This window comes from Giraffa tippelskirchi, chromosome 12 (assembly GCF_054371585.1).
Source record: "Giraffa tippelskirchi isolate mGirTip1 chromosome 12, T2T-mGirTip1v1.2.pri, whole genome shotgun sequence".
NCBI classification, from domain to species: Eukaryota; Metazoa; Chordata; class Mammalia; order Artiodactyla; family Giraffidae; genus Giraffa; species Giraffa tippelskirchi.
The window spans coordinates 115,643,512-115,670,033 of NC_137286.1; the positions used below are offsets into that span (position 1 = coordinate 115,643,512).

General features: G+C 34.9%; 1 protein-coding gene and 1 non-coding gene across 11 annotated transcripts in view; both read left to right on the forward strand.

The window, feature by feature from the left end:
• PIBF1 (progesterone immunomodulatory binding factor 1) overlaps positions 1-26,522 on the forward strand; it is a 205,802-nt gene that overhangs the window by 139,498 nt on the left and 39,782 nt on the right. For 9 of the 10 annotated variants that reach the window (XM_081550927.1, XM_081550926.1, XM_081550928.1 and 6 more), the window contains exons 14-15: positions 1,333-1,435; positions 25,045-25,175. In XM_081550927.1, coding sequence (XP_081407053.1) covers positions 1,333-1,435; positions 25,045-25,175 — 234 coding nt within the window. Of the gene's footprint in view, positions 1-1,332; positions 1,436-4,867; positions 5,159-25,044; positions 25,176-26,522 lie in introns of those variants that run through there. The other variant, XM_081550931.1, reaches the window with a different exon arrangement.
• Positions 24,461-24,532, forward strand: TRNAF-GAA (transfer RNA phenylalanine (anticodon GAA)). Its single transcript has one exon. It is a non-coding gene; the product is annotated as a tRNA-Phe (tRNA).

A 26,522-nucleotide genomic window follows, 5' to 3' on the forward strand; every position in this document is an offset into this window, starting at 1 on the left:
CTCTAAATATACTAAAAACTATTGAATTGTAAAGTTTAAATCAATGGGATTCATGGTATTGTAAATTACATATCAAGAAAATTTTATGTTGGTAAAGGTGTTTTTTTTTTGTAAAAAATGATTGTCAGGCACAGAAAGACTGTGTGTTTTCCATCTCTAACTTCAATTGGTTATTAAGGCAAAATCTTAGGCATTGAAAGGATAGAAACTCAGATATGAGCATACCTAATTGAGCTACCCAGGTCACTGTATGACAAAAGAACTCATCATTTGGAATAACAGATTCTTAGAAGTAGGTATATAGGGTGATATTTAGCATTTTTTCCAGAGTTTTGTATGAATTCCTTTATGTGATGTTAGGAAGTATTTAAAATACGATGGAATTATTTCTGTCCTATAATTTGAGTTAGAACGAAAATATTTTTCTTCTTGTCATTGTAGAACATCCTGTCTTCTCAATTTCTGCAGATCTTGAGATTCTGGGATTAATGGACTAAGCTCATGGACTATGAAAATGTAGTAAATATTAAATTTTTAAGTTTCTGGAATTACAGAACAAGTCTTTTCAGCATTTTTAGCAGTTTTTTAAAGCATTGTGCCCCAGTGGTTAGGAGGAACAATTTTATAGCTGAGCCTTTTTTTTTTGTTTTCCATTGTGTCTTAAAAGTGGAATTGGGACATTCTTCATTTAATGTGATTTTAAATACTGAAGATTACACTCAGTAAATAAGTTGTGATGTGGTGATCACAGTGTGATCTTCTAGTGATTTCTTTTAGTACAGAATCTTTACTTTTACTATTAGACATCTGTCTCTACTTTTCCTACATGTTTTCCATCTCTATTTTCAATAGAAAATCTTTTCAGTTGTGTTTTTTGTTATGAAATGCATTATGTTGTCTGAGGAAAACACTGATGCTTTCAAAGTGCAAGGTTATTATTGTTTCAACTAATTGCCTTATTTGTTTGTAAAAGGGATTTTTATAAAAAATGGAGAAAAGCTGTAAATTGCTTTCTTGTGGTCTTTTCAAGCAGATATCACAATGTAACTCTCCACTTTTATAGGAAGGGCTAGAAACTATTATTGTGATAATCAACATATCAGAGTTGCATTATCATGAAGATTTTTAGTGTTACTTTCAAAATTCTGAGCTGTTGGGGTGTTGGTCTTCTACTGTTGACACCTGAGAATATTATTTGACTCTATATTTTTTCCTGTTAATATTTAAGTATTATTAAGAGATGGTCAGTTTTGAAGCACACAGACACATTTTTAATGTTTGAGGTAGTAGTCCTCTTTTGTACGCATTGATTTTCTTCTTCCATTCTCCTAGTGTCCACTTGGCAAGAAGAGTGCTTCAGTTAGAAAAACAAAATTCGTTGGTTTTAAAAGACCTGGACCATCAAAAGAACCAAGTAACACAGCTTTCACAAGAGGTAAATAACCTAAACAAATGAAACACATATAAAGAATCACAGTGTTGATTGTAATTCCCTGTTACTCCTTTGTGTATTTTCTGAGCAGTTTCAAAATAAGCTGTTTGCTAGTACAAAATGATTTTACAGTCTATGAAAACTAACTGAATAAAGCAACTTAAAGTGTAGGGTAAAACCTAAGATCAAAAAAAGAGATTAAATACCCAGACTAAATATAAATGCAGGCTAGACAGACAAAGCTTTGATTTCTGAAAATATGCACTGGCAAAGCAAGTTTAGCAAATTTTGGTGGCATTTTAAGTTTTAAACTAAAGCTTCATTTTTAAAATAAATTTGCTTTTTGACTTCCCTGATGAAAAATCACTTATCTATTAAGCGCACTTGACTGGTATACACTTAAGCTTTCACAGTCTTTGATATGTGATAGTTCCCAAATTATACTTACTTTTTAAAAATTCAAATTTATATTTCTTTTGCTTAGAATTTTACTGTATCATTTAAAGACAATATATACATTTTATGTAGTACTTCCAATCTTCTTATTTAATCAATATCTAATTCCAGTTTTCTATGCTTCTGAAATTCAAGTAATAAAACAATTCAAACCAAAGATACCACCTTCGTAGCATTCCCTTTGTTTCCTGAGTTTCAGCATAATGAATTTTTCTATGTTAGTATTTTAGCTCTTATAATAAAGGGACTTTTAAATGAGTATATTAAAAACTATTAATATGTACCATATATTCTGCATTTGTTTGCCTACAGACCTGCTCATATTTGTCTACATAGTGCCTTCTATGTAATGTGCTTTTAATACTACAACATTAGGAGGATCTTTATGCTCAAATTTCAGAAGACAAGACAGACTTCATGTGACTGTAATAACTGATTCATGGTTAATGTTCAGGGCAGAAGCAGTGTTGTGCTGGCCACTGGTCACATTGGCAGGGGTTTGAGGGATGGCTCTGATGTGTAGCCTTCGCTTATGTCTATGGCATAAATATTCCTCCCATGGCTAACTTCAGGTTTCCAAAATAGCATTACTGAGCACAAAGTAGAGAAGAGATGCTTAGTAGCACATATGATGCTTGTAACCACACAGATACAACAGAAATGTAAACTAAAGAGCATAGATAATAGTAAAATTAAAATTGTTGAGTATTTGAATTTTTTTATTAAAGTTTGCTTTATTATGAATCTACATAATATTTAATAATAGTGATGTTTAACAACCTCCTCACAAAATTATGAAAACGTTACCAGCCATCTCTCACAAACCTACAAGCCCACTCCACCACATCACCAGGTGGAACCATGGGAAGATATATAAATAACAGAATTACTAAAGAAGCAAATGAACCTCTTTTTGTTAGTGTATTCCAGATCCCCATGTTTGTTTTAATTTCAGAATAACCTATCAAAAATATTTCTTTTAGAAGCACTGAAATTCATATAAACTTGTACATATGTCTTTATATTGCTTTTTAAAAAAAATCTTCCTGAATACTTAATTGAAATAAAAATTTCTAAATGGGTTCACACATATAAAATTGTAGGGAAGAAGTATAAGAAATTAAGTACTCTTGTAATGAAGTACAATTTACTTTGTGTGAAGCAATTTTTTAAAACACTGTTGGCTTATATTAGAAAAATGCAAAAATATTAAAATATTTGTGATATGATATGATATGATGCCTGGAATTCATATTCCATAAAAATGTGGGGAAGGAGCTCAGTAGATAATATAAGAATCTCAAAATGTTGATAATGATTGAAGCTTGGTGACAGGTACATATAGATTCAATATTCAGTTCTGTACTTTTGTGTATGTTTGAAATTCTTTCATAAGACTTATAGAGAATCAGTAACCCTAAAAAGGTTTCTACTGACTGTAGTATATACTTTTTCCCTTGCAATTGAAAAAAAATATTAGAATTTGATATATTCCATGGATTTTACTTTTTCCTGCCTCACAAAATTTTTCTTAAATTGAAAAAGAATTCCATAAACTAATTAGCTGAAAGGAGATAATATTAGATTGCTTCTATACCAATAGACTATTCATGATAGATGTTGAAAAAACAGGAAGGAAAGGATCTGTATTCTTTTGAGTAAGTTACATATTTAAACCACATTGGAGTTTCTGAGAATTAATACAGAGATGCAAATCCACTGACTAATATTTAAAATTAACATTAATTTCTATGTTATTCAAATTATATCTGAGATTATACATAAATGAATCATCTAAACCAAAGTGCTAAAAAATATTCAAAATGAAAACAGATATTCCTTTTATAACAGCTTTATTAAGTCATAATTGATGTAAACTAATCTGCATAGATTTAATCTGTGAAATATAACTGACGTGAATAACCATAAAACCATCACCAAAACAAAGACAGTGAACAGATGTGTCGCTGCCGATGTTTCCTTGTGTACCTCGGGAGTCCCTGTCCCAGCACCCCCCCCATCCTTGTCCCTAAGCAACCACTGATTTGCATTATGTCACTGTAGATTAGTTTGCATTTCCTAGACTTTTATGTAAATTGAATATATATATGCATGAACAACTGGGGAAGCCTTATAAATATAATATGCACACACTATTTTTTTTGTCTGTTCATTCATTCTGCATAATTATTTCAAAATTTGTCCATAGTCCATTCCTTTTACATGATGAGGAACATTCCATTGTATGAATTTACCACAGTTGTTCATCCATTCACTTCTTGATAGATATTTAGGTTATTTCTAGTTTTTACCTATTATAAATAAAGCTGATATGAACATCCATGTACAAGTCTTTATATAAACATATATTTCTGTTTCTCTGGGGTAAATGCCTGGGAGTGGAATAGCTGGATTGTGTGGTAGGTGTCTAATGTTTTAAGAAACTGCCAAACTGTTTTCCAGATGTTCATACTATCTACTTTTTCCACTAACAGCATATGAAAGTTCTAGTTCCTCTACATCCTTGCAGTGGTTTGATATGATCAGTCTTTTTAAGTTTACCTTTCTCATAGTGGTTTTAATTTGCATTTGCATAATGATACATCTTTGCTCTTTGTTTCTCTTACTGGGAGAAGTGTCTGTTCAAATTTTTTGCCCATTATATCAGATTGTTTTCTTATTAGTGAATTTTGAGAATTATTTGTGTATTCTAGATACAAGTCTCTTATCAGCTATATGGTTTCCACATATTCTCTCCCACTCCATGGCCTGTCTTTCCATTCTCTTAATGTTGTTTTTCAAAGAGCAGAAGTTTTTGTCTTGTCCATCTTTTCAGTTCACTCTTGTTTAGACTTGTCTTGCATGTTATATCTAAAATATCTTTGCCTAATTCATGGTTAGAGTGTTTTTGTCTGTGTGGTCCTGTAGATCTTTCATAGGTTTAAATTTGTGATCCATTTTTAATGTTTGTGTGGAAAGAACACAGAAGAGCCAAAAAGCTTTGAACCTGAACAGAAGTGGAGGACCAGTACCGTCTACTTTCAAGATATAAAGCTGCGGTGATGAAGATGATGTGGTAGTGACATAAAGACAAAGATGATTGGAACAGAGAGTCCAGAGACAGACTCACACATAGATTTTTAACTGATTTTCAACAAAAGTGTTCTTTATTCCTTTGTGTAAACCCAAATTTCCATCTGGCATCATATTGCTTTTGGTGGATATACTTCTTTTAACAATATTTATAAAGCTGGAGATAAATTCTTTTCACTTCTGTATGTTACAAAATGTTATTTTACCTTTTTGTTGTTTGGGTTTTTTGGTCTTTTTTTTTTTTTTTTTAACATTTCTGACTATCTATTCCTAATGAGAGTTAAGACTGAAACATATTTCTCTACTATGCTACTATAGCCAAATAAACTGGAAGGATTCACTGGGTAGCCTTTCCCTTCTCCAGGGGACCTTCCCAACTCAGGGGTCGAATCCAGGTCTCCCACATTGCAGGCGGATTCTTTACCAGCTGAACCACAAGGGAAGCCCAAGAATACTGGAGTATAGAGCCTTATCCCTTTTCCAGCGGATCTCCCCAACCCAGGAATAGAACTGGGGTGTCCTGTACTGCAGGCAGATTCTTTACCAGCTGAGCTATCAGGGAAGCCCTTTTCTTTTTTATTGGAGTAGAATTCACATAACATAAAATTCACCATTTTAAACATTTTAAATTGTACAGTTCAATAGTTTTTGTTATGTTTGTAACGTACAATCATCACCACTATTTACTTACAGAACATTCACATCACCCAGAGAGAAACGCTGTACACACTAAGCACTCACTCCTCAGTCTCCCTTCCCTCCAGCACCTGGAAACCACTAATGTGCTTTCTGTCTCTATGGATTTGCCTGTTCTACATACTTCATATAAATGGAATCATGCAAAATGTGACTTTGTATGTCTGACTTCTCTCAGCACAATGTTTTCAAGGTTCATATATTAATATGTTGCACTATCTATCAGTACTTAATATTTTATGACTGAGTAATATTCCATTGTACGAATATTTCACATTTTGTTTGTCTGTTCACCAGTGATAGACATTTATCATTTCCATCATTTGCCTATTGTAAATAGCACTAAGCATTCATGTACATATTTGTTTGTTTGAACACATGTTTTCAGTTATGAGTGCATACCTAAGAATAGAATTACTGGGTCACATGGTAATTCTGTTAACTTTTTGAGGAATCATAGAACTGTTTTTCACAGCAACTGCACCATTTACATTCCCATCAGTAATGTTCAGGGTTCCAGTTTCTCACATTCTCGCCAATGCATATTTTCTGTTTTCTGGGTTTTTCAAAACTAGCCATCTTAGTGGGTGTGAAATGGTGTCTCGTTGAGATTTCAATTTGCATTAACCTTGTAATTAATGATGCTAAGCATTATTTTGTGTGTTTATTGGCCATTAGTTTATCTTTTTTGGAGAAATAGAAGATATACCCATTTGAATGTAGAGTTCCAAAGAATAGCAAGGAGAGATAAGAAAGCCTTTCCCAGTATTCAGTGCACAGAAATAGAGGAAAACAATAGAATAGGAAAGACTAGAGATCTCTTCAAGAAAATTAGAGATACCAAGGGAACATTTCATGCAAAGATGGGCTCAATAAAGGACAAAAATGCTATGGACCTAACTGAAGCAGAAAATATTAAGAAGAGGTGACAAGAATACACAAAAGAACTGTACAGAAAAGATCTTCATGACCCAGATAATCACGATGGTGTGATCACTCACTTAGAGCCAGACATCCTGGAACACGAAGTCAAGTGGGCCTAAGGAAGCATCATTACGAACAAAGCTAGTGGAGGTGATGGAATTTCAGTTGAGCTATTTCAAATCCTCAAAGGTGATGCTGTTAAAGTGCTGCACTCAATATGCCAGCAAATTTGGAAAACTCAGTAGTGGCCACAGGACTAGAAAAGGTCAGTTTTCATTCCAATCCCAAAAGAAAGGCAATGCCAAAGAATGTTCAAACTACCGCACAATTGCCCTCAGCTCACATGCAAGCAAAGTAATGCTCAAAATTCTCCAAGCCAGGCTTCAACAGCTTGTGAACCATGAATTTTCAGATATTCAAGCTGGATTTAGAAAAGGCAGAGGAACCAGAGATCAAATTGCCAACATCTGTTGGATCATCAAAAAAGCAAGAGAGTTCCAGAAAAACCTCTACTTCTGCTTTATTGACTATGTGAAAGCCTTTGACTGTGTGGATCACAACAAACTGTGGAAAATTCTGAAAGAGATGGGAATACTAGACCACCTTACCTGCCTCCTGAGAAACCTGTATGCTGGTCAAGAAGCAACAGTTAGAACTGGACATGGAACAACAGACTGGTTCCAAATAGGAAAAGGAGTACATCAAGGCTGTATATTGTCACCCTGCTTATTTAACTTATATGCAGAGTACATCATGAGAAACGATGGGCTAGAAGAAGCACAAGCTGGAATGAAGATTGCTGGGAGAAATATCAATAACCTCAGATATGCAGATGGCACCACCCTTATGGCAAAAGGTGAAGTAGAACTAAAAAGCCTCTTGATGACAGTGAAAGAGGAGAGTGAAAATGTTAAAACTCAACATTCAGAAAATGAAGATCATGGCATCTGGTCCCATCACTTCATGGCAAATAGATGGGGAAACAGTGGAAACAATGAGAGACTATGTTGGGGGCCTCCAAAACCACTGCAGATAGTGACTCAAGCCATGAAATTAAAAGACGCTTGCTCCTTGGAAGACAAACTATGACCAACCTAGACAGCACATTAAAAAGCAGAGACATTACTTTGCCAACAAAGGTCTGTATAATCAAGGCTATGGTTTTTCCAGTGGTCATGTATGGATGTGAGAGCTAGACTATAAAGAAAGCTGAGCACCGAAGAATTGATGCTTTTGAACTGTGGTGTTGGAGAAGACTCTTGAGAGTCCCTTGGAGTGCAAGTAGATCCAACCAGTCAATCCTAAAGGAGATCAGTCCTGGGTGTTCATTGGAAGGACAGATGTTGAAGCTGAAACTCCAATACTTTGGCCACCTGATGCGAAGAGCTGACTCATTTGAAAAGACCCTGATGCTGGGAAAGATTGAAGGCAGGAGGAGAAGGGGACGACAGAGGATGAGATGGGTGGATGGCATCACCAACTCAATGGACATGGGTTTGGGTAAACTCTGGGAGTTAGTGATGGACAGGGACACCTGAGGTGCTGCGGTTCATGGAGTCGCAAATAGTTGGGCACGACTGAGCAACTGAACTGAACTGAAAATCACAGAGTTAACAGAGCGTATACCATAATCCAAGTTCTCTTCCCACAGATAAGTGAGGTTAAACCTAGCATAGAAGGTCTGGATGTACCACAGATAGGCCTCTAATAGAGATCCTAAACACTGTGCACACTGAAAGTGAAAGAGGATAATAGGAAGGACTTTCCTTAAAGTCCAGTGGCTAAGACTCCCAATGCAGCGGGCCTGAGGTTCAATCCCTGGTAGGGGAACTAGATCCCATGTGTCACAACTAAGAGTTCACATGCTGCAACTAAAGACCCTGCATGCTGCAGCTGAGACGTGGTGCAGCCAAATAATAAATTAAAACAAAAAAAGAGGGTAGGGAACATCTCAGTGACTGTGTCCCAGTAGAAGAGGGAGAGTTACTGCTCCTATCAGCCTGTTCTAGTGGAAGAGGACGTGAGCCCCCAGGACCACCCATGTTTGTCTCTCTAACATCAAGCAGTGCATACCACTGGGACTGGGAGTAGAAGTGAGGAACAACTAATTATTACTACATGCATTTTTTAATTGTTTGGATTCATTTCAACTCATGTAAGATTTTTTAATGGCATAGATTTGGTGATCAATATATTTTCTAACTCATAATAAGTATGAAGAAAATGTTGACCCATTAGATAGATCTTTGACCTAACCCATCCACCAAACGTAGGTAGCTTTATAAAGATTATAAAGATAAGTAGCAAAATCCTATCTTTTAAATATATCTATAAACAAAGATTACATTCCATCAATATTGTTTGCACCCAAAATTTCATTGCCTAGTGTGTACATACATATGCATGAAGACCCATACATACACGCTTCAGTATGCTCATGATATATGCATGGAGACATTTGGAATGATGCACATCAAAAGATGTCATTGATGTTGGTTATTATTGTGGAAAAGGCACTGAGGTTCCAGAATGGATGGAAGAGAGTCTTTCAGTTAATATTCCCTCTCTGAATTTGAATTACTTACTGTGTATATGTAATACTCCCTCTCTCTCTCCCTTTCTTCCTCACTGCCTCCATTTCTTTACCAAGAACAAGTATATTAAAGAAATACGGAAGTGTTACAGAATATCAGGAAAGAGATTTGCTATAGGAAAAATTCAGAACATCTGCAAATATAATGTGGGATTTTGAAACATTAATACTGAGAAAAGGAAATAGGAAAGGTGTCTAATGTCTGCCCAGATGAGGAAAAATTATGTGGCAGAAGGAGTTTTTACTTGATGAAGTCTTTGTAATACTTGCCAGTATGTTTTAGTTGCTACCAGTGACCTTAGGAAACAGGATTTCCACAAACATAATAAATGTATGTATCTATATGAGAAGAACATTTGCCTCTGTCCTCTGAGTACCTGACTTGAGAAATTGGGAGGAGTGTTCCACCAGCATTCTGGTTGAGCCCGGGCTCTGGGAAGGAGTCTATAGTACACACGACTTGTAGAGCCCCTCCTCAGCATTTTAAAAGAGGAGAGTCACATGCCAACTCCAGCCCTGAAACTACACAACCTTTCCCACCATATTTCTAAGACTCCACTAATATGAAAGGAAAAAAAAAGTTCCACTTTTTTTTGTATCACTGAAGAGTCAAAGGGCTTCCCAGGTGGCTCAATGGTAAAGAATCTGCCTGCAATGCAGGAGAAATGGGTTTGATCCCTGGGTCAGGAATATCCCCCGGAGAGGAAATGGCAACCCACTCCAGTATTCTTGCCTGAAAACTTCCATGGACAGAGGAGCCTGGAGGACTGCAGTCCATGGAGTTGCAAACAGTCCATGGGGGACCAACTGAGCATGCATGCAAAAAGGCAAAAGTAGATGATACTGCCAGTTAAACTGTGATACAGTGCTTTATTATCACTTCAATTTTTCTTCAAATTTTAGACAAACATTCTTTTAGACTTTAGGCGATGATTTTTATCATATATTATACAATTCTATTTCTGTGCTTTTCTTCTACACAAGCTTTGTTTTAGCGGTGAATCACATTATCATCTTTCTGAAGACATTTTTATGGTAGTTAAAACTCAACCAATGAAGGGTTAGCCAGAACTCAATTAAAACTACAGTGTAAACAGCTAAGACCAGATTTGTTGATGTGCAAGCAGGGCCAATAGTGATTCTAAGATGTATCCCAGTTTCATAGAAAAGATGAAGACTAGTGTGATTTATTGAGTCCCTTTGCTTCCCAAGGTGTTTCCCTGAAAGTTTGTTGATACTTAAAATTCCTTTCATAAAGACTAGTGCTTTTATTTCACCAGTAGAAATGCAAAGCTTAGAAAGTAAACATTTGGATGAAGTACTATGTTGCTTAGAATTTTTTCACAGTTTTTAAAGGTGTATTCCACTTATAGCTAATAATATATTGGCTATATTCCCTGTATTTTACAGTAGTATCTCCTTGTAGCTTATTTATTTTTTATGTAATAGTTTGTACCTGCTAATCCCTACTCTCCCTTTCCCTCTCCCTGCTGGTAACCACTACTTTGTTCTCTGTATCTATGAGTCTGTTTTCTTTTTGTTATATTCATTAGTTTGTTTTTTGGATTCCACATACAAGTGATGACATAGAGAATTTGTCTCTCTCTGACTTATTTCACTTAGCATAAATAGCCTCTAAATCCATCCATGTTGTTGCATGTGGCAAAATGTTCTTTTTTATGGTTGAGTAGTATTCCATTGTATATATATACCACTTCTTTTTTTCTCTCTCTCTCTCCTATTTTTTAATTGGAAGATAGTTGCTTTACAATATTATGTTGGCCTCTGCCATACGTCAACATGAATCAGCCACAGGTATACATATGTTCTCTCAAATACAGTTTAATTCATCAGTCCATCAGAAGTCTTTCTTCCACCCAGAACTCTCCTCCAGGCTGTAGATCATTATTTCCTGTTTTAAAATGTCCACCTCCTCCCAGAAAATGTCCAGGTTCTTTAGCATGGCCAATTCTTTAGCATGGCCATAGAAGCCCAATTCGATCCTAACCTATTCGTCATCCTTATCTTGTGTTATCTTTCTCTCCTCACATCCTTGCTTACATCCACCTCTCCCACCAAGCAATGTGTCCTTTGCTCCCACTGCACCCACTTTGTTACCCTCCTACTTTGAAGTCTCCTCCATTTCCTTTTGTTTCTCTGTTCCATCAATGTCAACAAACCCCAGAGTTCTACCTTGGCACTTTTCTTCTTACTAAGATGTGCATCTTACCTCATCTTGTTTTATGGCTTCAGCATGAAGTAGCCCTTTTTGTGTAGGCCTTTTTTACTAAGCCAGTTGTATATGTGGAAGTATGTATAATCATAATTCAAACAGTACAGAAGAGGAATTCAGCAAATACCAAGTCCTCCCTACTCAGTTCACCCCATTTCTGAACATCTCTCTACTAAATGTCCTGCTTCAAGTGGCACTGACTTGGTACAGTCTCTTATCTCTCACCTGAATTATTTTAGTAGCCATTTGCTTCACCTTCCTGTCTATTCTTTAAGCCCCCCCCCCTTGTTGCCAGAGTGCTGTTTCTAAATATAAATCTGTGTTTCTTTCTTCCACAATCAGAGTTGTCTGTTTCCTAAGAATAATAATATATACAAGTGTCCATTATCCAAGCCTTGCCTGCCTACCCAGTTTCCTCTTACATTACAACACACACACACACACACACACACACACACACACACACACACCCCACCATACTGCCCCCCCATACATAACTACTTGTGCTTTACTTGTAATTCTCCAAGCTATTTTATGTCACCATGCTTTTGCACATTCTGGTCTCTGCCCAGCATACCCTTGTCTACATCACAGATACCTGTCTTTCAAGATCAATTTCAAGTATCACCTATTCTTTTAAGCCTCTTCTGAACCCCAGGTAAAAGTGACTTACATATCCCCATCATGCCATATATACCTCTCTCTCTCTCCCTCTGTCTCCCTCCCTCTCTCTCTCTCTCTCTATATATATATATATATACATACATACACCTGTATATGTGCACACACCCACACGTTCATATAATTAGTGACCTGGCTGTCTGTAAGCTTTATATATATGTTTTTATTGGTCTGCCTATTTCCACCATTTAGTACAGTTCTTATTTCTAGTAGGTAGGAAATAGATATTTGTTGAAGGATTAGTTTCCAGTTTTGATGGGACAAAGTATGCTTTTTGTTATATACTGAACCAGAGCTGAGTATATATATCAATCATCTCTACCCACCACCACCATGAAAAAAAATGCTCTAGTTACATGGAATCAGTAGAATCATCAACCTTTATTAAAAACACTGTAGAGTTTTTTCTTTTGCCTTGTTTTGTTTTAGGGTGAAATGGCTATAAAACTAAAAGCTGAGTAATAAAAAGGTATAATAAAAGTAAGAACATCTTACATGTCTGTAGCATTTAAATCATATGTTGCTATATTCATTTGCCATTAGATTATGAAAACCATGGGCTTTCAGGTGGGACAGACTGGCTTAATCTGTCTCTAGGCAAGTTATTTAAACCTCAATTTTTTGACATGTAAGGTAGGAGTTAATAATACTATATCCATGTTTGCCCTAAGAATTAGAGATAACCCAGTCTAAGATAAGCACCTAGCACACTGACGTGTTAAATCACTCAGTAAATGCTGACAGTTTGTTTGTTTGGTTTCTATCCTTCATATCATTTATTTTTCTCCTGGCCATAGTATTGATGAAATAGATATTTTATTAATAAAGATAGCATGTTTTAAAAGAAATAGTAGTTCCATCATTGGAGGACATTATGCTTATTTTGCCTGTATGAAAATATTCAGAATGAACTATCTGAACTAATTTTAACACAATATAATAAGACTTTTTAATGATAATGTAAGTAATTTCTATGAAGAGATGCATGGTACTAAAACTGGAATTCTAAAGAGTAGTAAGTTGCTCTTAATTGAAAAAGTATATTTAATTGCATACAGACATAGCATTTTAGGAGCAGTATGCAAAACCGCATATTTTAAAACTAATAAAAACTTCAGAATAACCAGAATTTTTATGTTTAGAGAACATGAATTACTGATAAAAATTCAACTAATTTGTTGCATTATTGTATAGAAAAGCAAGAGTTAAACAGTAATAAAATATAATAATTAAATATCATTTAACAGCACCAATAACATAGTCTTTAGTAGAAATTTTAAGTAGATACTTTAATAAAATCAAAATTATTTTGTGAATAAATAATAATAATGGCTAGCAATATCAGAGAAGAATGAAAGAATCAGAAAAATGACTCAGATGCAAAGTCTGTCCACTTCCCTCAGGTTCCTGGTGAATATGGTATTTGTCTTAATAACATACTGCAAACTGTAACATATGATCCCTCCGCTCCTCATATCTAAAAGATCTGATCTAAAAAGATCACTTTTCACCAAGTGATCAAACTCTCAGTAAACTGGCTCCAAAGTTGACCTGCAACTGATTTGGGTTTGGACTGATTTGAATAGAAACCTGATCCTTTTTAATTAAAGATATAACTCCCACATGGACAAATAACTTTTATCTTTTTTGACCATGACCTATAGTAAGAAGTACATGTTAATATCATCCCAGTATGTAAATATGTATGTGTATTTGCTTGTGTGTGTGTGAATAGATAGGTGTGTGAGTGTATCTGAAATGATTTTCCCAGTACAGCGAATACTCTTACCACATTCTATTAGTTGCTATTCTGTTCTGTTTCTTTTTTCTTTTAATACTGCTTGCAACCCACAGTGTGAAAACACTCATCTGGACAGGCATGTAACACATTTTTTCTCCGTAAGTCAGCCTTCTTGAGAAATCAGTTTAGGAGTTGAAAAGAGAGGAAAGGTTGAAGAAGTAAAAATTAGTAAAGCATGTTAGAGAAATAGGGACTCATCTGGTATGACTGTAATATAAAAACTTGGAAGCTTCCCAGTTGTATGTATCTACCATCTTCAGGAGCAATGCTAATCTAATCTCTCTATTATTTTGAATTAATAGTGTAATGGTGAAGCAGTTGTTATACTTTTCTATATTTTTGTTCTGCCCCTTTTCGGTCCGTTTTTTCCATTTTTTCAGCATTTGAACAGTCTTGAACAGATTCACTGTGGTTTCTTCCATTGGTTAGAATTAGTACCATTTACAGATGTGAGTAATTTCAGTCTGTAACTTTTTCCAAATTATTTAGAATACATATGTTTGACTGTGAATCAGAGAACCCCATTATTTACCTTCTTTATCAAGCCTTTGTCTTCCCAAAAAGGCAGCCCTCTAATTCCAGGGTGATTCCTTTCTTAAAATAAATCTTGTTTTAAACTTTATTGAGTTTTTCAAAGGCCTCATATCCATGTTTTAACATTTTTATCACTAAATTGAAGATATTATTCCTGACAAACTCCCAATAAATAGCAGGATTTTCCATTATAGAAACTATGTTACTTTTCCCCAAAAAAAAATTTGTTTCCTTATGGCTCTTCACAATGGAAAGGACTATGTTAGAAAAATCTATAAAGGTAATGTTATTATAAAATGTGTTAATCTGTTCCATGCTATTCAACCAAGCATAAGAAATAAACTGTTTTAGTAAATGACTTTGTCAGGTGTTAGATAGTATTGATATGAAATTGTCTGCCAGCAAATATGTATTGAACGCCAACTGTGTGCTGGGCATTGTTCTAAGCCCTGGGAATAATCAGTGGAGAAGACAGACAAAAATTCCTGCCCTTGCCCTTTGGAGCTTTCGTTCTACTGAGGAGAGAAACAAGAATTTTTTCCAAGTAAAAGATATAGTCATGTTATGTAATGGAAGTTAGAACTCAAGTTGTATAATGGAAAGTAAAGCAGGGAAGAGGATAGTGACTATGACTGCCTGTAGTTGCAGCCAGATGGGCACACAGAAGACATAAAATGAGTGCATAGTTCTCTTGTATCTTCTGAAAGTGGCCAAAGCAGCAGGGAGACCATCACAGAGCCTGTAAGTCCCACGTCAACATAGGTACCCAGGTAGAAGCAATCTGATGTTTTTAGCATGGGAGAAGGGCTGTGAAGCAGATTTCTTTGTGGTAAATTGGTCATGTTTCTTTACTGCTTGTATGTGTGCCTATGCATGCATACTTCTAGGCCACATTCTTTATTTGGGGGAAAGTAAGGAAAAGGAATTCTTATCTGTCCACATTCTGGGCTGGTCTGACATTATATTGCTTTCTTTTTGTTATTGAGAGGTAATAACGAATACTGGCAAAACACGTGATACCAGAGCCAGACTCACTGGGTTAAACCTCACTTTTGGTAATTTACTAGCTGTATAAAGTTGGATCAATTGTTTAACCCTTCTGTGTCTTCAGTGTCCTCATTTGTAAAATACGAAGTTCCAAGTAAACTGTTTCATTGAAATTTGATCAGAGTGGATTACTTTTAGTTTTTAAGACAGATTATGTTTTGTAACATTTAATACAGGGGGAAAAAAACAGAAAAGCAAGGGAGAAGAAAAAATAACTTTTAAAGCAAAGACAGTCTGAAAAGATTACATACTGTGTTTCCAAATGTATGACACTTTGGAAAGGGGGAAATTTATGAAGACAGTAAAAAGATCAGTGGCTGCCAGGGATTAGAAGGGATGAACAGACAGAACTGCAGGGGGTTTTAGGGCAGTGAAACTATTCTTTATGATGTAAACAGTGGATACATGGGATTACAGTCAGTGCTCCATATCCACAGATTCCACATTCATGGATTGGATTCAACCAACTGTGCATCAAAAATACTTGGAAAAATAAAATTCAGAAAGTTCTGAAGAGCAGAACTTGAATTTGCTGACACTAGCAACTATTTCCATAATATAATTGCATATATAATTACATAATATAATTGTATTAGGTATTATAAGTAATCTAGATATGTTTTGAAGTATACAAGAGATTATGTGTAGGTTATGTGCAAAGACTACGCCATCATATTTTCTGTAAGCATCTTGAGCCTCCTTTGACATGAGCATCCATGGGGGATCCTGGAGAGAGTCCCCTGTGAATTCCAAGGGACGAATGTACATTTGTCAAAACCTGTAGAATACACATCACCAAGAGTGAACCCTTGGTAATTTAAGCTGTGGACTTTGAGTGATAATGATGTGTCAGTGTAGGTTCCTTAATTGTAACAAATGGTGATGGCTGTGGGGCTGGGGGCAGGCAAAGAGTATCTGGGACTCTCTGTACTTTTGCTTAATTTTGGTGTGAACCTCAAACTGCTTTAACAAAATCTTTAAAAAGTAAAAAGGAAGAAAGAAAACAAACATGAAAGAGAATGAAATCTGAGAACCACAGAGAAAAGATAGAAGAGGAAAGGAAGGAGTGGGGAAGATGTCAGTGACTCACTTCCTGTGAAGGTATCACGGCCACCTTTTGTCACTTGTGCAATCTGGCAGTCCTTCAAGCTGTTTCTGTTGATAGCAGAAAAATACCCCCTGGAAAGTAACATTGTCTGGAGAAAAATTAACAGAACTTACTTTTTGGTAATGTTAAAGAATTTGGGAGAGACTGAGTTTTCTGTGGGTCTGTGTGCATTTCATGTTGCTGTGTCACTCCTTGTGAAGTTAATGTTACATATTTTATGGATACACAATATGTAGTGTAACTGAACATGAGGGGTAATTGTTGATGGGTGATAGTTTCATAAAGGCTTAAAGTTGTTGGAACAACAAGCAGTGTTCATAGGTATTATGTGACAGAGTCAAAACAATACCAGAAATTGCCTTTAACATATATAAATTATTATTATTGTCATTATCTTATTTTTTGAGATTTCAATGCAGAATTTATATAAATTAACATTTTATTTTAATACTAATAAACATATTTACCCTATGAAGGGCTGATTCACTACCTGAACAAAACATTAACTTTAATTGTAGTACATCTCTGTGTCTAAATTTGCCAAGGGCTTAAACCAAGATGTCTTTGTTATAGTTCATTCTGGAAAAAAAATTCATTCACATGGATCCAGGACAGTATACTAGAATTTATTCTTTAATCCATCTTTTTAAAGGCTCACAATACCAGATCATGTGAGTATGTGTATGAGTGTGTGTGTGTGTATGTGTGTGTATGTGCGTGCACATGCCAAATGCCAACCACCACTGAAGTAAGGAAAAACAATGACTTATTTATAAATTATATCCTGTTTGTAAACAGGATACAATATCAAACAGATATTGTAACTATTTAAACTCTTTCCCTTACTAGTGTGCCTTATAACTCATAAATGGCTATCATTTTTTCTTTCAAGAGCTATTACAAATCACATTGTAAATCCCTCCCCACCCCCCCGTCAGCATTGTTGTACAAGTGAACCACATTAAAATGAATTTCTCAGGGGTAGCTTTGAGGGGGAAAGAAATTTAAAGCACTTGAACTTGAAAATTCCGTTCTCTGATGCTAATCACCGGCCCTTCCAGCTCTCCCAGTTCTTCCCACCCTCCCAGTCTTTTCATTTCCACTACATCTATGCTTTATTTGTGCTCATAAACTCTTTGCATTTCCAATCTGTCAAGCCCCTTGGCTCCACGTGGCCTCCTAACACAGCCTGGGACCTTATCAGTCATCTGAACACTACATTCACTGAGCACTCTCCAAGGCTTTGTTGCCAGATTCATCCATCATGCTTTCCTTGACATTCCCACCTTTAGCCTAATGTCTTATACTCAGGTAGTTACTCCATCAGTATATAATGGAAGGGAGGAGAGGAGAGAAAATTCTTCGATACAGTGTTAATGTACTGAAAATTTCTTGTGGAAATGTGTTACTTTTTGCTGCTTGCAAGTGTAACAAATACATGTTGTTGTATATCAACAGCGTTCGCATACCTGTGGCCCAGTATTTTTTTTTTCTATATCTATCCTGTTTCCCTTTATCTTTATTGAAGGCCACTTCCACTCCCGCAAACCATCCATTCCATCATATAGCTTTCCTTATTACAGTTAGATCATCTAAATTTATTTTCCTTGAGTCTTTTTCACCCAGGGATTTTTTAATATCTTCACTTACTCTTTTCTTCTGTGATCTCTCTTCAAAAATAATGAGCTCTGTGTGTGTCCGTGTGTGTGTGCGCTCAGGCACAATTTATATGTGTTAATGTAAATAACTTTCAAAACTTAACCCCTCTCTCTCTTCTTCATTCCTTCTGCTCTCTCTTAACCTTCCTTCAGTTATGCCCTTCCTCAGTGATCACCAATGACTTCCTGATTGTCAATATTTTCTTCTCAGTCCCTTACTCTACCAGTGGCATGACATTATAGTTATTATAGACACTATTGAAATTCTGTCCTCACTTTGCTTTCCAGCACCATTTTCCCTCATACAGCTCTTTAGTCTTCTTAACTGATATTGTCTTCTGCTTCCAGACCAGAAATGTAGGTGTCCCTTTCATGTTCTTACACCTCAGTAGTATTTCTCAAATTTTAGTGAGCGTAAAAATCACCAAAGATTTTTGTTGAAAATGTAGGTTTCTAGATCCTACCCTCAAAGATTATGATTAGGTAGGTGTAGAATGAGGCCCAGGGGTCTGCATTTTTAACAGTCTGCATTCTTATGACTCTAATAAAAGTGATTCAGGGCCACACTTTGAAAAAAATAATCCTCTGCAGCCCTATCTACTCCTGTGACCTCAGTCATCGCTTCCAGGCTGATTAATTCCAAATATTTTAACATCCTAGTCTCATGAATTTCTCCTTATTCTGTGGACCATACTCAGGACCAGAGCAGGGCTGATAATCACACTTACTTTTGGTTATTAAAATAATAAAATGTTTGGAGGAACACTTGTCAGCAGCTGCTGCCCTCAGCCCACAAGTGTCATTCTGCCACTATGGTCCTGTCTATCTTAGTCCCTCTTCTCAGATCTTCTGGACCTCCCCACTTTTCAGCAACAAAAAAGTAACACCTGGAACCACAGAGTTTCTCCAGGATCCTGCCCCAGTGCAAAGGCTAGCATCCTAATAGGTTGTATTGTATCCATTAAATATTAATATTACCCCTGTTGTAGATGATGATGTCATTAACTATATAGGGCACAGGAGAAGAAGCTAGTTTTAGTGGGGAGGATAGTAAATTCAGCATATAAGATAGTTTATGTGCAGTACCCTTAAACCTACTAAAATAGTTGGATGGAGTGGCCTGTAAAAAGTTCAAAAATCACAAGAGCTGTGCTTTCCAAATTTGACTAATCATCAAAATCTAAGGCCGAACCCTGAGAAATTTTGATTCATTAGAATTGGGGCAGGACCCAGAAATCAGTTTTTTAACATTTCCCACAATGGTTCTGAGGATTAGGTGGATATGAGAACCACTGCTTTGGACTGAGGACACAGAGAAGTAGAACCAAAGTATTGCCCCTTGTTGGACCTCAAATAGGCATTTCCATTCCATGGCATAGTCAGAAAGATAGGCAACAGGATATGTGGGTTTTTCAGCACAACTAATTACCACGACCAGAAGGTATTACATGTATGTATTTTATACACAGAAAGCAACTCAATGTTGCATTCCATTCAACAGAATGCATTTTGTCCCTGGTAAGAAAGAGTTCCATTTCTAGGAGTTTCTTTGAAACTAAATTCCACAAGGAAATCAATCCCTGTTTAGGAAAAACATAGCAAAGTGTAGTCACCTCTTGTGTCTTTTAAATATAAGAGAACATATATAATTATCTTATAATCAAGTGTTGCTTTTCTCTGAATCATATGTACAGTTTATTGAAACAAAAGAGAAATAACAATTCTATAAAATGTTGTATCATGAGTTTAGTCCTGAGTCATTCGTTACATATGTGATTCCTGAGTCACTAATTACTAAGGCTTTCCTATAAGGAAAAGATTACTAACAATAGGCAAAGTGAGTGATTGTGAAACTTTTTGAATACAAATGATTATAGTTACAAAAAGATTGTTTTAAAACTGTATTGGAGAAATGAAATTCTGTTGTTAACATTAATTTCAAAAATAGATACTAACATCAGTTTTCATTGAAAAACATGTACTTTAATTCCCTGAGGAATTAAATCTGGGGGATTTAAAAGCTTATAAAGAAACATTCTTAAAATTTACAACATTATAGAAGTTCTATTATCTAGAGAGGAGGAAGTTTGTTGATTGCCTAGTAGAGATACATTTTGGAAGTAAGGTTTTTGGTCCTCAATTTTGTTTGTAATACTAAAACCTAATATATGTAATTACTGTAATGAGAAAAAACAAAGTAAAATAATTAAGGTTAATGACTGCTGTTACATTTTTTTCTGTAAATGCCTTTAGTTCTCCCATGTCCTGCCCACCCCTACTCCCCACCCCCAACTATTCTGCACTTGGAAACACAAAACAACTTGTCAGTTCAGTTTATTCAGTTAGGGTCAGTTCTGTGAAAACAAAGTCAAGGCAATTGTTTGATTTAATTGACTAGGGAAACTGGTTATACAGGTAAGTAGAAGTTAGTTTTATTTTTGTCCAACTGCATATTTGAATGTTCATAAAATAACTTAGCAGAATAATAAGATTCCAGTGACACTGTAATAGATTTTAAAGAATGATTACCAAAGCAAGGGAAAAGGGCTCTAAAACCCAAACTATAGAAAATATTCATGGTATTTTTTTTCTTTATGGCTCTACTTTCACTGTAATGAATTGTGTCCAAAAAAAAAAGAAATCTTCTTTTCTTTCACTATTCCTATCCTGTTCTTTGAGGAATTTTTGTCCTAGGTGATACTTAATATAACCTTAACAAAAATGTCCAGTATAATTTAGGTGAATTATTTACATAACTTTTATAAAGTGGTCCTCAAACTGTATGCTGATAGCCTCTAAGAGTTAGTCACCCACCTCTTGGCTTCACTTTCTTCCTCACCTCTCTGAACCTCATAGTTGATCATTTTCACAATGAATGTTTCTGCCCTTGATTCTTTGTGCCTTCCTCTCTACCTTCCACTGTCCACACCCTGCTGTTCTCTATACCTTCAACTTTGAGGCTGCTAGTCACTCATTTTTTTTTTCCCCCTGTGAGAGGAGAACCCAAAAAAATTGCAGTGCTAAAATAAATGATATGTTTAGATCTTAATTAAAAAAAAAATGTGTAGATCTTGTAGTTTATTTGGGAAGGAAATATAAATCATTTCTTGTCCTAGAAAAGCAGCAAATCTTCAGCCTCAATTAAACTTGCTGGATTTATAAAGGAAAGAAGAAAAACTTTTTTTCATATAAAAAGCTAGAATTTTATTGTCAAGGAACATTTAAGGTCATAAAGTAGGAATTTTATAATTTTTTTGTTCTGCATACTAAAATACTCCCTTCCTGACCCCCTCATCCTTATAATAATAGATATCTACTACTTTTGTTCTAATTGTTCAGTTTTTACATATCCAGCTTTTAGAATTCCTTTTTCGAGAACTTATTATGTACCAAAGTAGTGGCCTCCTGATACTGACAGTGCTGTTTAGTCCTGTTCTAGCATACATTTTATATTTGCTTAGGAGAAGAAGAGTAAACACAAAGAAAAACTAAGTTTGGTTGATCACATAAATGATAAAATCCTTTAGGAAGATCTTTGGTCTTATATATCAAGCACATTACATAGTTGTACCCCTTTAATATTGGTGCTTCTGTTATGGAAAAAAATTTTTAAAGAAAATATTAAGGAAAAATTTTATCTACAGTACAAATCATTTGTTTAGCATTATTTATACTAGTCAAAAATTGATGACAGCCTAAATGTTTGCTTGTATAAACAATGTAATTAAATTATGACTCATTGGCTTACTAGACAGTTTTATAACCATTGAAAATATAAATTAAGGTCTTCCAACAGCCTGGAAGAATGATTATGATATAAGATAAAGTGAAAAAGGATGATACAAAATTGTACACAGTACACTAACTTTGAACAATCTGAAAAGTAACTAAAATATTTTATTTATAAAATAAAATACTTAAGAATAAATTTGATCAAAGGGGAGAAAGACATGTACACTGGAAACTACAAAACATTCCTGAAAAAGTTAAAGAAGACATCCCTGGCTGATAAGATGATTTAAGATTGTTTTTTGTGTGTTTGGTTGGTTGGCTTGGTTGTTTTTTCTTTTCATTTTTTAAATTGAGGTATTGTTGATTTACAACATTGTATAAGTTTGAGATATAGAACATAGTGATTCACAGTTTTTACAGATTATACTCCATCTATAGTTACTGTACAATATTGACTATATTCCCTGTGCTTTACAATTTATCCTTGTAGCTTTTTTTTTTTCTTTTTCTTTTTGGCCATGCTGCATGGCTTGTGAGATCTTAGTTCCCTGACCAGGGATTGAACCTGGGCCCTTGGCAATAAGAGTGCAGAGTCATAACCACTGGACTGCCAGGGAATTCCCACTTATTTCTTTTATACATACTAGTTTGTACCTTCCCTACCCCTATCCTCCCCCACCCTCTCTCCCCTCTCCCCACAGGTAAACCACTAGTTTGTTTTCTATATCTGTGAGGCTGTTTCTTTTTTTGTTATATTTTCTAGTTTGTTGTATTCTTTAGATTCCACAGATAAGTGATAACATTACAGTATTTGTCTTTCTGTCTGACTTACTTCATTTAGCATAATACCCTCCAAGTCCATCAATGTTAAGATAACAGTACTACTCAAAATGACTGACATATTCAAAGCAGTCCCTATCAAAATCCCAACGTTTTGCAAAAACAGAAAATCCCATTTAAAAATTCATGTGGAGTTTCAAGTGACCTCCAATAGCCAAAACAGTCTTGAAAATGAAAAACAAAGGTAGAAAGACTCATACTTTAGATTTTAAAACTTACTGTGAAGTTACAGTAATCAAAAGACTGTTATGCTGGCATAAGGACAGACATATAAGACTGATGGAATAGAGCTGAGAGCCCAGAAGTAAATCTCACATATATGGTTTTTTAGTAAGGATGCCAGGACCACTCAATGGAGAAAATACAGTCTTTTCAACAAACAGTACTGGTAAAATTGGATATCTACATGTAAAAGATTGAAATTGGACCCATGTCTTAACACTGCATATAAAAATTAATTCAAAATGAATCAAATATGTTAAATTTCAAAAATAAAGGTATAAAACTCATAGAAGAAACGTAGGAGAAAATCTATGACCTTGGAATCTGCAGTGGTTCCTTTAAAATGACACCAAAAGAATGAGCAGCAACAACAACAAAAATAGGTATGGTTGGACGTCATCAAAATTAAAAACTTTTGTGATCAAAGATCAGTATCAAGATGGTGAAAAGACAACCTACAGAATAGGAGAAAATATTTGCAATTCGTGTAGCTAATTAAGGATTTAACACCCAGAATATATAAAGAACTCATATGACTCAACAGCAAAAAAAAAAGGCCTAACTAAAATATGGGCAAAAGATGTGAATAGACATTTCTCCAAAGAGGATATACAAATGGTCAATACATACATAAAATAACTGTGTTGGAGAAGATGTGGAGAAATTGGAACCAAGTGCATTGCTGGTAGGAAGGTAAAATGATGCAGTCACTTTGAAAAACAGTTGGCAGCTCCTCAAAAAGTTAAATATAGAATTACCATATGACCTAGCAGTTCCACTCCACTCCTAGGTAGGTAACCAAAGGAATTGAAAACAGGGACTCAAACAGATAGTTGTACATCACGACGTTAGTCACAGTAGCCAAAAAGTGGAAACAATGCAAGTATCTACCGGCAGATGAATGAATAAACAAAATATGCTATAAATATACATTGGAATATTATTTAGCCATAAAAAGGAATATGGTGCAACATAGGTAAACCTTGAATGCATTAGAATTAAATGAATTAAACAGATGCAACATGACAAATATGATTCCACTTATATGAGGTATCTCGAATGGGCAAATTCATAGAGAAAGAATAGGGTTTTTGGGAACTAGAGAGTTAAGGGGAGTGTTTTTACTTAATCTGCACAGAGTTTCTGTTTGGGTTGATGAAAACGTTCTAGAAATAGATACTAGTGATGCTTAACCTGTTGTGAATGTACTTAATGCCATTGAATTGTACACTGTAAAATGCACAAAATCATAAATTTTATGTTTATATTTTAAACATGACTGTTTAAAATATATATAGTTATTTAGGTGCATAAATTATACATAGTGGTTTAGGTACGTAAGTAAAGATGAGAAGGAATATGAAAGCATGAAAAGTTACTGAATTATAAGTGATTATGTTATTTTGGGGCTTCCGGCTGGCTCAGATGGTAAAGAACCTGCCTGAAATGCAGGAGACCCAGGTTCGATCCCTGGGTTGGGAAGATCCCCTGCAGAAGAGAATGATAGCCCACTCCCGTAGTCTTTCCTGGAGAATTCCATTGACAGAGGAACCTGGCAGGCTATAGTCAATGCAGTCGCAAAGAGTTGGACACGACTGAGTGACTAACACTTTCACTATGTTATTTTGAGTAGAAATAAAGTTCAAATAAATAATTTTCATTTTAGCTAATGGATATTCATTAAAAGATAAATTTTATATCACATGTTGTCTCAGACCAACAAACAGTAAGAAAATTTAGGTGACTCATTCCCCAAATTGATAAGACTTTAATATTTTATTTAAGAAGTTTCTTTCCTATTTACATGGTCTTTATTTTTATTTTAAAGAATAGTTATGTTGGTTAGTAATTTTTAAAACCTTCAAATTTACACAGGAAGAGCTTTTCAGAGTAATTCATGTGAGGGAGAGCTGGTATCTGTGCTAGGGCATTTTGAACAGTTTCAGTTTCTTATAAAATTGTCTAGATTTTAATGAAACCTTTTTTTTCTTTAGCTTGACAGGGCCAATTCTCTGTTAAACCAGACTCAACAACCTTACAGGTATCTCATTGAATCAGTGCGTCAGAGAGATTCTAAGATTGATTCCCTGAAGACGTGTATTATCGAACTCGAAAAAGATGTCAGGTAACCATCTATAAATCTTTTATTTGAGTAATAAAATATTATTATGATTTATTTAGATAATAAAGGCATTGTGAGCATAATACTGCTGTAGTTGAGTTGAGGTTGGAAACTGGAAGAAAAAAAAATGTACATGACGAAAGTGATCTTAAATGTGATGTGTTCGATTTCTCTTAGAAAACCTAAGTCACATCCCATTAAGGTACTCACATTCCACCCAATAAATCAGAAGTCTTACCCTGGAAGTAGCAATGCTGCACTGATTAACAAAGCACTCCCCGCACCCCAGGGCACACAACAGCCAACCTATGCTGTCCTTGTCCCCTAGAATCCTTTAGTGGGATGGGCCACTTGTGGAGTCAGAACGACTTTTTAAACAGATAAAATGTACACATTTACTTAGATTCCTGTTGACTTTGCCAAGGAATTTAGGCTTTTCTGCCTCTGACCTTTTACATGAAGTAAACCATAAATTACCTCAATGTAAATAAATTCTTTTCACGTCCTTAGTTGAAATTGTTTTCTTACATGACACCTTATCAAAAGACTTGCTCCACTGAATAATTATTCAGATTCTTTCCCTGTTCATCTAATGAGCTCATTTTAGTCTTTTTAAATTACAGTAGAAGAATGATGCTATGTAAAGAAAGATGTTTTAACTCATAGATGCTTGGTTAGTTGGCTTAATTATCATTAGATTTTAAAATTATTTAGAATAAATAATTAGATAAATTATTAACCAATTTATAAAACTATAAGCAAAGAATTAGATGAGAAAGAAAATTCTTAAATTTAAGTAATTAGAAAAGGTAGTTTATTTAAAAATATAGTTATTAGAGAAGATAGCTATTAAATTTAGGTTTCCTAAGATATATAACCAAAAATATAAAACTACTGATAATTAACTCCATATAAGGACCACATGCTAACTGTTTGCACCATTGGAGCTCTCTATAACTAACTCAAAAGTGTGAATGTTGTTTTGATGAATCAGAATAATTATCTTTTCCTCTCTTTTCTACCCCACCAAAAAATTGGCCCAGAATTTTATTCTTGATCATAATTTTTCAGTAATATAATAAAGTAATTTTAAATCACATTGCTGTTTTAAATGTCAACATAGATAACAGTTTATTTCTAGATTAATTTTAAAGTTAAATATTTAAAATATTCATAACCAGCATTATTAAATTAATTCAATGAATTAACTAAACCATTCTACAAATAGCTATTGGGAGCAATAGAAATTAGGTCTTATCATTCACTTGACACTTGGTTATCCTAGGGAAATTGAGGAAAGAGCCCCAAAGAGAATTTTTTCTTTACATATTATAGAAATTTGTTATATTT